The 13,583-nt window shown below is 41.7% G+C and overlaps 1 protein-coding gene across 10 annotated transcripts in view; it reads right to left on the bottom strand.

The window, feature by feature from the left end:
• Window positions 1-676: 676 nt before the first annotated feature.
• The window catches only part of CCDC17 (coiled-coil domain containing 17), a 30,329-nt gene continuing 17,422 nt past the window's right edge, over window positions 677-13,583 (bottom strand). For 5 of the 10 annotated variants that reach the window (XM_081865463.1, XM_081865469.1, XM_081865470.1 and 2 more), the window contains 18 exons: window positions 11,737-11,778; window positions 11,293-11,434; window positions 11,019-11,111; window positions 10,027-10,234; window positions 9,813-9,919; window positions 9,192-9,332; window positions 8,185-8,339; window positions 7,758-7,878; window positions 6,850-6,966; window positions 6,338-6,435; window positions 6,033-6,245; window positions 5,465-5,639; window positions 4,759-4,941; window positions 3,697-3,948; window positions 2,928-2,996; window positions 1,966-2,043; window positions 1,564-1,668; window positions 677-931 (listed from right to left, as the gene is read on the bottom strand). In XM_081865463.1, coding sequence (XP_081721589.1) covers window positions 902-931; window positions 1,564-1,668; window positions 1,966-2,043; window positions 2,928-2,996; window positions 3,697-3,948; window positions 4,759-4,941; window positions 5,465-5,639; window positions 6,033-6,245; window positions 6,338-6,435; window positions 6,850-6,966; window positions 7,758-7,878; window positions 8,185-8,339; window positions 9,192-9,332; window positions 9,813-9,919; window positions 10,027-10,234; window positions 11,019-11,111; window positions 11,293-11,434; window positions 11,737-11,778 — 2,329 coding nt within the window. In that variant the 3' untranslated portion in view covers window positions 677-901. Of the gene's footprint in view, window positions 932-1,563; window positions 1,669-1,965; window positions 2,044-2,927; window positions 2,997-3,696; window positions 3,949-4,056; window positions 4,188-4,758; window positions 4,942-5,464; window positions 5,640-6,032; window positions 6,246-6,337; window positions 6,436-6,849; window positions 6,967-7,757; window positions 7,879-8,184; window positions 8,340-9,191; window positions 9,333-9,812; window positions 9,920-10,026; window positions 10,235-11,018; window positions 11,112-11,292; window positions 11,435-11,736; window positions 11,779-13,583 lie in introns of those variants that run through there. The other 5 variants (XM_081865467.1, XM_081865466.1, XM_081865465.1 and 2 more) reach the window with 5 other exon arrangements.

Raw genomic sequence — 13,583 nt, 5'->3', positions numbered from 1 at the left:
GGCCCAATCACCTTCTAAATCTGGCCCGCGGGCGGTCCAGAAATCCGCGTGTTTTTACATGAGTAGAATGTGTCCTTTTAATTTAAAATGCAGCTCTGGGTTATTTGTGCGGCATAGGAATTCATTCATTCCCCCCCCCCCAAAATGTATAGTCCAGCCCCCCACAAGGTCTGAGGAACAGTGGACTGGCCCCCTGCTGAAAAAGTTTGCTGACCCCTGCACTAAACCATTTATGTCTACTGTGTCAGACTGGAAATAGTTTTGAGAGGATGAGCCTCCTAGCAAATTTTGTGGGAGTCAAGCAGAGTGCAGGCTAGAGTAGCTGCAAATAGGAGGGAAGACAAAGGGTGGAACTTCAAGTAGATCTGCTTTGACAAACTAAAAAATTGAATCAGGCTTGTGTTTGATGCAAAATGTCTCATTTGTGTGCCAGACACATTACATTAACTCAGCTGGAAGAAGAGCCCAGGTTAAAGTAGGATTCTGTTGGGGAGAGATGATATAAGGGTGAGAGGCTCATGGGTGCTAGAATTAAACCACTACTTAGGAATGGAATGGTATAAAGAAGATATGGAAAATACTCAGTCCGGAAAACTGATGCAGGTTTAGGTGCACAGCAGCCAATGTTTGTGCAGTTTCCAAGTAAGGAAGTGACACCTGGGTGTGTTTTTTAAAAAAAAAAGCAAAATAGCATGGCTGCTTCAAGCAGGTGATTATCCCTCATTCACTGCCAAGATGTCAGCCACATTGATATACTTTACCATAACCACTAATAAAACACAGGTGGCCACTTGAGGTATTAGGCTACAGGATGGACATTCTTCATAAACTTAATAAAGTCTTGCAATGATTGCCAGTAGAGTAAGCTAGTATGTAGCCTAAGATGTCTTGTTCCTTCTCTTTAAATTTGTTCCAATGCCTTCAACTTTGTCTGAAAGAAAAACATGTAAGTCACAATTAAACCTGCACTGCTTATGGAGAATGTGGACCAGTAAGAAGTAAGCAGCACATAAGCGGCACACAAAGCACCACCAAACCATTCTACGTTCTAAATCTTATATTAATAATCCAAAAATTGAGACAGAAGCCACAAACAGAAAACTCATTTAAATTTTGTCCTAAAGGAAGATTCAGTCTTTAAAGTTCCTTTAGCCAGGCTCCTGAATCTTACTTTTGGACACAATTTGAATGAGTTTTCTGTTTGTGGCTTCTGTAGTAGATCTTGTACCTTGTTCTCTCAATTTTTGGATTATTATTATAAGATTTAGAACGTAGAATGGTTTGGTAGTGCTTTGTGTGCCGCTTATATGCTGCTTGCTTCTTGCTGGTCTGCTGCAAGAATTGGCAGCATAGGTTCATTTCTTCAGTATGGAGAATGTTGAGCAAAGCTTTCGGTCAGGAAATGTATGTAGCAACTTCCATTTGTTCTGATCTCACTAGAATGGGTGTACTTCAAACCTTGCAGTTAAATTATAATTTCATTTATGTCAGGAGAGCTGCACTGTGGCTGTTGCTAGTTGACAAATTGTTCCATTCATAAGTAGGGCTATAGCCCAATTTTACCTGTTTTCTTGAAGTCTCCTGCAACATTAATTCTGCAATTTTTCTTCCAGAGGGTTCCTTATTGTACAGATCTGTTGTCTCTGGCAGATAAGATTGATCAATACTCTGAAACAAATGACAAGGTCAGCTAGGATGTGATGATCTAATGTGTGGTTAGTTTGTGCTCTGAACAGTTACTGGTAACCTTTTTAGTATACGTGATTTCTGACAATCCACTATAAACAAGTCACCTGGCTCTGTTTTACAATTTGGCTGCACAGAAAATTGATAAATGGTAAACATGAAAGTGAGATTGCTTTTGGTTTTCTCCAGTGGATGGTTAATTAGTATGCTCATCCTTTTGTTTTCCTGGGTGGAATGAAAAGTTTGTGATGATTAGATTCACTTAGCTAGTATACGTACCCCTGATGTATATCTGAGTTCATCCCATCTTCCATCTGCTATGCGCACAACCACAGATGCACCTGGCACCAACTGGATCTGGAAGTTTAAAACTATAGCATTAAGTACATTCTTTTATATGTGTGATTGTTGAACAAGAATAATGGTGAAACGGGGATAAAGTAGGGCTTACATAGATTGCAGGCGCCTGTCATACCTGAGGCTGTTGAGGTTTTCATATAATTACAGAATATCCAAGTGCCTCCTTACTCTACTGGAGCCTTCTACTCCAGGGTTAGTAGACCACATAAATGTTCCCCATTGCACCCAAATGAATCTGTAAAGCAGTGGTTCTCAAAGGGTGTGGCAAGAAGATTCAAGGACAATCAAATATTTAAACATTTCAGTGTAGTATACAGTAGTATCAAAAAAAAAAAAAATTATTTGCAGACTATGGATAAATATATTTACAAAAAAACACTAATTTGAGTTTCTTTTCTCTCAATGTATTTCTTACCAAACAATTTGGTATGGCGTGAGCAAGTTTTTATTCTGGAAGTGTGGCCGAAAGAAAAACATTTTAGAACCACTGGTTCAGGTAAATTTTAAATTTAAAGATTACATTATAAAGAAACATAGTCTTGTACATTGGTTTATCTGACTTGGCAGTCTTCAGGGAGGATCTCTCTGCAGCACAAACACACATTTTGGAATCCATTTGTATGATGGTGGGGCTGATGTTGCAAACCACCTTCTGTCTTGCTCCCAAAAATCTTTGCCAGCCATGCTCCTTGGAACTTTCTGCACTTGCAGTAGTGTTTGAGAAAATTGGGATTTGTGTGGTCTACCTTTTGCATCAGTTTTTGTTACTACCCTGTATAATACGATCTAGAAAAGAATTGCAAGTGCTCCCCTTACTTCACCGTTTTACTTCTTGGATAAGCTTTGTGAAGCTACTGCTCTATGCTTAACTAGTCTCATACCTCTTTCTTTTGGAGCATGCTCTTCATAATGCTGCTGCATTTCCCTTCAGATAAGGAAGCCAGGATGATCTGTTAAGGAAAGAACAAACCTTGAACCAGAAAAGAACAAACCACCTACTGTTTCTTTGCAGCATTCTTTTAGTAGACTACTGCAAGAGATTCCTTAAGTGAGAGAAATAGTGAGAAGTGTTCCCAAAACAATACAAAGTAGCATTGTAAAGCTTACTATTTTTGTACACACCCCAAACAACATCTTGAAATTAGAAACAGATTGCTGACTTTGGACTAAATTATAGTAGTGTGTAAAAACAAGTGGGTCAAGAGCTGGTAACACTTAAGCCAAAGATGGGGTGGGGAATGCTTAGCAGTTATAGGCACTGGTTCATTGCTTTGCACCATTACCACCTCCAAAAGCTGGGAGAACTAGTTGCCATTTGTACCCTTTGTCATTGCTAAGATATTTGCAGGCATTAAGCGTACACAAGTAGGGACTTCAGAAAGTACTGAATTCTGTGGGGATGAGCCATCAGTTCTTAACTGATGCTGCATTCACATAAAGCTCAAAAGTGGGGAAGTGGATAACTTTCAGCTTGACAGAATGGTGTTATACAGGTGATGCAGGGAAACATTGTACAGTGTGTGTGTGTGAGTGTGTGTGTGTGTGCGCGCGCTAATGAGTGCATGCCCCTGCCCAGCTGCTGGAATTTGTTTTTGCAAGAAAATTGGCATGTATGTCTAACTTTTAGCTGGTTGGTTAAGTTAACTATACCTGACTGGGAGCCCCCTGGTATAAGGGCAGTTGGTAAATGCCAGTGTTGCAGTAACCTCTGGAAAACACATGAAGAGCTGTCCATGCCCCACTTTTCTGAGTGTAATGTAACTGTTCCCCTTTTAGCATGACTCTTCTTTGTGCTGCTTGGCATTCTTTTTCACCCGAGGCACATTGGGCAGGATTCACCACACCTTGGTACAGGTGAATAATAATGGCTGTATATTCATGGTAAACTCTGTGGGGACAGGTCTGAAAAACAAGTTGCAGATTCTGAAAGGAAAGGCTGAGCCACCTGTTGTGTACAGGTTCACAAATATGAATTTGGAAATAAATATGGTCATCAGTAAGAAAGCTTACACTGTACTCCACCATGGGCAGACTGCCTCATTCAAAATCATGCCAGGTCTCCTTAACACAGAATTAAATTTCACATACCCGGAGCCCCCTGGTATAAGGCAGTGAGTAAATGCTAGTGATATGACATGTTTCTGTAAAAAAAAAATGGGCAACAATGGATTTATGAAAGGAATGCACACACTTCCTTTATGTGGAACAGAAATTAAGAACCCTGAGCCTTGCTGCTAGCAAAAATGTTTGAACCCCAGTAGGGTATCAAAATATAGGCTACAGATTTAGTAGGGATAGGTGGTAGGGAATCAGCCTAATTATAGCAATACTAATTCACTAGAGAGAATGTTTCTACTTTGCTGAACTTTTCTGGAGCTAATAATTCTGCTTAAAACTTCACCTAGTTACCTTCCACACAGTGCATCTTAGTTAGCTGGTTACTAGGCTCAGGAGGCATTTAGCCACTTTGCTGTAGACTCTGCTGAATAAAACAGATTACTTGTGAAAAATACCAGATAAACCAGTGTTGAAATACAGGTTGGTTCCTTCTTACAGCATGGGACCCATCTTACTGAAGACCCATCTTATAGCCTATCCTTTGCTGAGTGGAACACCCAGTGTCATCTTTTTTTAGTTGTAGGCCATTCTCAGAGTCCTGTGACTGAAGGGTGGCTTACAGAGTGACGAACAACAAAATAAAGGATGTGATACCTTGAAACCATCAAGCCACACAGGCCATTGCTGGTAGCTGTTTTTGTCAAGCTCCTCAACAAAGATGGGGTAATCATACTTCAGCCATTGCGCCCCAAAGTAACATGCCCCAGGTGGATTGAAGCAGAATTGGGCGATTGTCAAGCCAGACCATGGTAAGTTCATGCCTCTGTCCAATGCAAACTGGAATACCACAGAGATTAGATGTCAGTCTGGATAAGAGCACTGTACACACACACACACACACACACACACACACACACACACACACACACACACAGAGCCAAGGCTTAGTTTGCTCAAAAACATTAAATACTAAATTTGTTTCTCAACTATACCATTTCAAATTACTCTGACATGCCAGTTTTCTGTGAGCAGGGAATTTTTGTCCTTAGCAATATGAAGTAATACAGCTGAGAAAGTCAACTTCTTTAGAAAATTAAGAATACTAGTGGTTGTCTTCAGAAGTTGATAAATGCCTGTTAATCAACATGTAGCTAAAGGCACAGCAACAGAGACCAGGTTAAAGGTTGATAACTATTTTCAAGTGCAGAAATTACTCAAGACTGGTTATAAGCAGCCAGCATTCCTATTGATGTCACTACTGAGTTAAACACAGCTTACTTCCATCTCTATAGTATTCTATCCCAGCCATGTATAAAATTTTGTGCTAAACGGAATTTCTGTGAGTGTGATAGCTATTCACCTTAATGCCGTAGGTGGGAATGTATCTGGAGACATAGGTGAGGCTGAAAGGCTGTGGACTGCTGCCTGGCACCCGGGTTAGTTTCTGATGGATCCAGGTGACAATCTTCTCATCTGTGCTTAAACTCTTAGGACCTTCAAGCTGGTGAACTATTTCCCGCACTGAAACAACAGACCTGTGTGAAACAAAAAGCTGTTTTTGCTGTAGCCCACAGTTACGGAATTCTATCATTTCCTGCCAAAGTGTGTTGATGCACGGGGCAAGATGCTTGGCTCACCCTTCTGTTAATCTGATTTGAATGTAAGATGGACTGTTAACGTTTTGTAAGGTTCCTTCTGCCCTTTGATTAAAAAAAATTTCCAATCAATAGGCTCATCAAATACATAGTCCACCATAGAACACACTATAATGACTCAGCTTTTATATATGTGACTACAGTGACACCAAAAATTCTTAAAAGTAATAGTTGGCAATCCTCTTAAGGGAGACTTTTCCACAATTGCTATGATTCCACCTTTTTAACTTCCATCCATCCTACAGCCACTGAGGAGACAGAAACTCAGTTTACCTGTTGGTCATGGCTTCATAGAAGCAACTTTCTCCTGCAGTAGGCTTGGCCGAGTCTGAATAATAGACACCATCAGAATAGTCAGGCCTGGACTGAAAGAGGCCCACTTTGGCCCAGTTTGTCTGAGGGACCATGCTTCTTTGTAAAGTTTTATGGCTGGAATTTACAGGTGCCTTGATAAGCCTCACTAGCAGGGTTGCACAGGGCACATACCTACAGGGAAAGTGAGAAGACAGATATTGGGAAGGTTGTATGATGATAAGATGGGCAAGGAATTGGAAATGATGTACGTGAGAGGGGCTCACCGTCCTATTGATGTCAGAGAGCTGGTAGAGAAGGGCTGATCTGGGCAGGGACTGTTGTGAAAAATACGGAGCTGATGAGCACCATCATTGAGGGAGACCTGAGGAAAACAGTAATCAACATCTATCCACAGACCCTTTTTCCTCCTCCTTGGGAAACAGGTAATGGGAAATATATTGTGTTCCCCTCCTACCATTTGCATCTGAACTGTGGAGAAACAGCAAGATTTTGGGGTAGGGCTCCAGGTCACACAGCAGTTATGGTGGGGTGGGATTTTTGGCATGGCACTAGAAAGCATGAGCATTAATAGTAAAAACCTATCCTGTGAGATCTAGTGGGAATGTGAAACATTCTTGTAGCACTTTGGTTGACAGCAAAAGAATGAGAGTTCCTAAAATACCCATGAAGAAAGAAGGCATTTTCCTACTGGAGCTTATCAGCATTATAAACCATGTCCTAACTTCATTTTCAGAACTGAGGCTGCTTCCCCTGAACTCCCCTTCAGTTAATTCACCTGCATCCCCTTGGCCTCTGGTTCAGGGGCTGTGTGTGTTCCACATTGCACAAAAACATTGAGAGCTGCCCAACCGATTTGGATGAGCTCAGAGGTTAAGCGACTGATGGAATAAACCTGTAAAATACCAAGAGACATTAGTTCATCCCCCCCTGGCAGCTAGACCCATAGTTCTGTTTTGTGTTGGAGGTCAGGAAGATGTTGCCATAATGTCCTCCATGAAGAATATATTAATAGCCCTGCAGAATCAGACCAAAGGCCCACCTAGTCCAGCATGCTGTTCTCATAGTGGCCAACTAGATGCCTATAGGAAGCCTGCAAGCATTCTGCTGTCTTTTGAAGATACGCCTCAGCCTGCTTACACAGGCATTCTCTTAATCTCTTGACCTGAGTCTCCAGTTTTAACTACTACTTTGTTTTAGTATACACCTGTTTTGTTGCATTTAATTATGGGTGTTTATATTTTAATGTTTGTGCAACTCTTATATTTTGTAGGTTGCTTAGAAGCCTATTTTGGCATTAAACAGTAAATAAATAGCAGGACCTAACCCCAACAATACTCTTCCCACTTGTGTTCCCCAGCAACTGGTATTCGGAGGTATAATGCCTCTGCCACTGGAGCTATTAATAGCACCCAGTTCTAATATGATGAGAGGAGGAGAAAAATGTCTCTCTATCCAGTTTATCCTCAGCATGCATAATTTTATACAGCTCCGTCATTTGCCTCCTTACTCTTTTTTCTAAACTAAAAAGCCCCAAATGATGTAACTTTTCCACACAGGGGAGTTGTTCCAGCTCCATTCCAGGAAAGGAAAGATCCTTAACTTCCTAACTCTTGACCCCCAGCAGGAGATGCTTCATTCATTGGCAGCATTCTTTGCTCGCCCTTTACCCATACCAACACAAACCTTTAATAGAAGAGTTGCACAAGGCGCTATCACTGGCTCTCTGATTTCAACTGAGTAGTTGTAAAGTGGATCAAATATGCTGCTATTCAGGTCAATCCCAGTGCAAATGTCTGGCCCAATTCTGAAAGGAAGAAGCAGAAACAACCTTCAGCTAGATGTTTTCCATAAGAGGGCATTGTTAAGCTCCTCTGTTGTCGTGGCACCTTGAACTGAAGCAAAACCCTTTGCGTGCTTCAGGACATAACCATAGAAACATTAAAATCAGGGGTAGGAGACTGAGGGTCATTCTGTCTGGAAGGCTTGCACAGACAGAACAATTGTGAGAGTGCCCCATTGAATTCCACCCATAGCACGTATGCAGCCTGGGAGAAGCAGAGGAAAGATGGCATTTTAGGGAAGAAAAACCCAGAGAACTGTTCCTCCTTACTGCATGAAACCACTGGTGAAGATGCGAGCAGTGACCCTGGTAACAGTGACACCATCAGGCAGGAAGCGGGCTCCATCAATGTATAGATCAAAGCCATCTCCAGCTCTGAAAGGCTCTACAGGAGGGGTCTCCCTGAAATGATGAATAAAAGCTTCCTGTGGGGGGAAAAGTTGTGATGATACTAAATGGTCATTTTACTGCACTTTCACTCAGTTTAAAGGTCCTTTTGTTTTAACAATCCCGAACAGTTTATTATCATGAGCAAACATAAATGCAATTCGTTGTAAACAAATGTAGAGAAATGCATGCTGGTGCAAAAATCTTAATGCCGCATATACTCTCAATGGGGTCTGAAGTAGCAGTGATTGACCAGGAACAAGACCTGGGGGCCATAGTAGTTAGCTCAATTAAGATGTTGATCCAGTGTACAGGAACTGTGAGAAAGGCAAAATCCATGCTAGGGATCACTAGGAAAAGAACTGAGAATAAAACTGTTGATACCATAATGCTTTTATACAAATCTATGGTGTGACTGCATTTGGAATTCTGTGTACCGTTCTGGTCACCTCACCTCAAAAAGGATATTGTCGTGTTGGAAAAGGTTCACAAAAGGGCAACCAAAATGATCAAGAAAATGGAGCAACTCCCCTGTGAAGGAAGCTTGCAGATTTGGGACTTTTTAGTTTAAAGAAAATGTGCATGAGATGTGACATATGTTTATAACATTAAGCATGGCATAGAGTATATAGAGAAAATTTGTTCTTCCTCTCTCATAACACCAGAACTCCTGAAGACCCAATGAAGCTGAATTTTGGAAGATTCAGGACAGATAAAAGAACTGTAAATTGCAGTGCCCAGAATTCTTTGAAGGAAAGGAGGTTCTTCAGATACACTTTAAAGGTATAATATGTATGCAGCCAGATTGTGTACTGAGTGGAGGTGGAAGGTCTGTCCCAATTATCCCAAGCCCTGTAGGGACTGTAAAACCGTCCTTGCCCAGCACTCACATGAGGCCAGGTTTTTGCTGGGTCAAGTGGAGGTGGTGACTCTGGTGGGAAAGGCTGCTCAGGTTTCTGGGTGCTGAAGATGTGCAGTCTTAAAGTAGCATCACCATATATCTTGAAGTCCTGATGATTCTCCTCCATTGACTAGGAGCAAAGCATTATGTGCAGATGGGAATGAAACAAGAGGAAAGCATAATAAGGCACAGCTTAAAACATGGGGCTTTATCCAGTGCTCTGTGCACATAGCTTCACTGGCACAACAGAAATTCCATTTCTTCTGCCCCCATGTGCTTCTACTGCATGCATAGCAGTGTTTTATTGCAGTGGAGCTGCAGCACTGGATATGGTCCAAGGAATCAACACACAACAGAATGGAGGCTTAACCAATGATTCAGTCCTCTTAAGTATTACATACTGTTGCTTCCATATAAAATACTGCTCTGTGAAGATTACAGTTGTAAGTCTTTACTAGAGTAAGCCAGTAAGGAGTATTGCATCAATAAGAGCAGCAAGACTGAACGAGTCATTAGATGTTTAACATCTCTTCAGCCTTTTGCTGGTATTAATATTGGCGTACTTTACCTACCTGGTTAACCTTGGTTTGCTTTACAGGAGTGGACTTACCATCACTGACAGAGCTACAACAGGTGGCACAGGGCCATGATACAGAGTCAGTGTATGAGTCCCTGTGTTCCAGACAGGCATCCCAGGTTCCCCTTTCTTCATTGCACCTGTGAAAGCAGAATGCAGAAAACTTAATTCCTAGACTAGTAATAGGAAAACCTTAATTCCTGTGGGGAATCATAGCACCAGGCAACCAGAAATGCCTGCAGCATACCTGTAACCATCACTTTATGGGATTCATACATCTTGGTCAGTCTGAGCACAGCCCAGGCAGCCAGCCATTCATCACTCCCTAGTAGTGGCTGGTGTTGAGGCTTGAATCCTTTGTCCCAGGGGGTGGGTGCCACCCTCCCACTGGGCCAGTGGTAAAAGCGAGCAATAAGGATCATGTCCTGCTGTGGCTCAACATCCCAGAAGGTTTCCTGAAGGAAACAAAAAGAAGCAGTTCAGGTGAGCCAAGAGTAGTGCTATAATTTCCAGCACCTTCTACCCTTCAATTCCCTCTGCCATACACCACACTCAAAAACCACCTAACTGTTTTCATGGATTAGGAATGAGCATGTTTTTCTCTGAGCTCAGAACTGCTTTTACACCATTGGCAAGAAAACCCAAAGCCCATATTTTGCAAACAAGCAACATGAGTGCTTCTTATAGTTAAGCATGGGCATCCACAAGAATTGTCCCCAGGATTGCGGAAAGTAAATACTCTAAACCAATGTAAATACTTATCTAGCATCAGAGAACTGGTCTACCATTTCTGGTAACAGGTGACTGAGTTGTGGTGAGGTCTGAGCAAACTTGGCCTCTGAGAAACAAATACAGTGGTACCTCGGGTTAAGAATTTAATTCATTCTGGAGGTCCGTTCTTAACCTGAAACTGTTCTTAACCTGAAGCACCACTTTAGCTAATGGGTCCTCCCGCTGCACCGCTGCCACACGATTTCTGTTCTCATCCTGAAGCAAAGTTCTTAACCCGAGGTGCTATTTCTGGGTTAGCGGAGTCTGTAACCTGAAGCGTCTGTAACCCAAGATACCACTGTACAGTATTCTAGCGCTTGCAGCAATGGTAGTGCTAAGTAACCATCCAATCAGTGCAAGGATAATAACCTGTCTGAGGACACTCTGTGAACTTCCCAGCTGGACTGGGATGTAAACCTAAGTCCATCTCCAAGCCTAACACTCTCCTGCCAAAGCGCCATTCTATACCTCCTGTTCTCCAAACACGAAGTAGCCATGTTTAATATTGGATCTCATGGAATCGGTGCAGTAATTCAGTCCCGAGTCCTTGGTGGTAATCACCTGAAATCAAGTTTGAGAAAAATGTAACACATGGTCCAACTTCCTTTTTATGCTTTCTTGGTGTTTCTTCCTAAAATAATAAAGAACTCCAGGATGGTTCTGCTAGAATGCTGAACCAGGGTGCTAGCTGAACACCAACTATGACACTGGGGCTATTGACAGAGCCACACATGTTCCATACCTGACCAGTTTTCTGATGGTAACCAGTTAGCCGGACAGCCCCATCTCCCGGTGGGGCGCCTTTTACTCTATCAAGGATGAACCCTAATTGTCTTCTTTCATTCTGCTGGGATTGTGGCCACTTGAGCACTGCTTCAAATTTCCTGAAATAATCAGAGGCTTATTAACCCACTGCTCTTCAGCTGTTGCCCCTGTCCTTCAACAGCAAGCAGCACCTTTCCCCTTCTTGAACAGCAAAATGGCAGTTCCCCACCAAATCAGAACCTTGCTAGATTAAGCAATGAAGCTGGGTTACAAGAAAAGTAAAGAGCAATTGATATACTGTATATCTGGCTATTAAAGTCAAGTAGAGCAATTGTCTCATTGCCAATTTCTATTGCGGCAGCAGAATGTGGAGAGAAATATACCCCTGCAAAGGAAAATCCAAACTATACTTCGTATTTACCTAGGAAGGTATGGAGAAGCCTTTGGTTTCTGTATCTGGGTGCTGCCAGTGCCACAGCCAGGAAGGTAACAGGGAGAGATGGGGGGAAATGAAAAAAGAGGGGAAGGTTGATGCATGTGAGCATACTGCAGCACAAAGGCAAGAAAGGGGTTTCTTGAAGAACTATATATACTGCCCAGTTGGGTGTTAGGGGAGCAGAGAAGGAATGTTAAAGGTAGTTGATTATATAAGGGTAAGAGTAAGTAAAATGTGACAAATCAGAAAGGACATAGGAAGGAAAAATACTTTTGCTGAGTTTAATTTATATGCATAAAGGTTCCCCTTGGGAGGATCTGGTGAATCATGTGTATTTCATTAGCAAGCTACAGGACAACTCTGCAACATGCAAAACTAAAATAGGCCCATACCAAATAAGAAGTCGACCACCACAAGCTGGAGACTGGCATGAGGTAGTCTAAAAGGATGACAGAAAACTGAATGGAATCTTTCTACCTGATATCTTTGGTCAAGTACTCCATCCCTACTCCTTTTCTGTATCTGGAGTGAGCAATGGTGTTGCACCTCCCTTTTTCAGTAGGACATTCTTGACAAAATTGCCATTGAAAATATTAGGCACTGAAAGTAATCACCACAATATTGGGAATAAAACTGAATGAGGCCCAATACAAGTAAGATTCTCAACTATAGTAGAAGCCATGTTGATGTGGAACAAAATAGGGCAATAGGTTTATGGCTACTGAATGAAGACAAAGACACAGAAGAAAAGCACAGAGTAAAACGAAGTCAGCTTGGGGGCTGCTTCTCTTGTTATACTGTTTATGTGAAGTTGCTTCAGAATCATTTCCCTCTTTGTTTTATCGCTCTCTGATCTAGGAGACATTTGGGGCATGAATATGAAAGTAGCTCGTGTTCAATTATTTGTTTTCCATATTATGTATACTAATTTTTGTTGGCATTCATTTGTCTCGGGAGACAGTGGAGGAATGCACCTTTGGAGGTGAAGTCAAACTGTTGGAAGGTTGCAACTCCTCTTGTGGCTGTAGAGATGTGGGAGAGACATATTTTGTTAAGTTGCTAAAGTAACTAGGCACAGTACAATGGTTTTTAAAAAAGAAGGCGTCCTATAGATTCGCACCAGTTTTAGAGCCGACAAACACAGGGATGCACTTATTGATGAGCACATACGGAAGGAAACATCAAAGAGAGCAAGCAGCTTCTAAAGAAACAAAAATAGAAGATGTTACTTCTTGGTAGCCTACATTTATTGGTATTGGTCTTAGCCAATTCTAAAGCTTAGACTTTACTAAGCCAGGGTGGCCTCTTACATACATCCCTGCTGGTACCATGACAGCCAGCATTTCCTACCTAAAGGAAATAGGCAAACACTGACATTTCTTTTTCAAAGAGATTCTAGATGAGTGGGAAAGGATTAACCTCTGGGGTACTGACCAGAACAGTTTCTAGGAGGTAGGAACAGAACCACTTTAAAATGCTAATTTAGCAGATGTTACCAAGATCCTTAGAATTTTCAGAGGGGAATGACTCTTGCAGTCGCAGAGAGAACCTTCTTCTTCTTGTTGTTGGCATCCCTTGACATCACTAAAATATAATACACTAAAATATTATCCAGTGGTGATCCCTTAAAGATTAAAGAGGGAAGACTTGCAGAATTGATCACTTCAAAAGGGTGGATAGGACACTAATTCTAAAGGAAGAGGGTGAATGTTTCAGCAATATTTTTTTGTGGGTTTTTTTTTTTGCATTTCACAAGCACTTCAAGTACATGACTTCCAATATAAAGTAATCACACTGAAATTGACTCAGAGAAAGAATTAGAAACATGATCC

This window comes from Podarcis erhardii, assembly GCF_964252035.2.
Source record: "Podarcis erhardii genome assembly, chromosome: 6".
Classification (NCBI taxonomy): domain Eukaryota; kingdom Metazoa; phylum Chordata; class Lepidosauria; order Squamata; family Lacertidae; genus Podarcis; species Podarcis erhardii.
The sequence above is the reverse complement of the archived record's forward strand: the minus strand, read 5'-3'. Positions and strand labels throughout refer to the sequence as shown.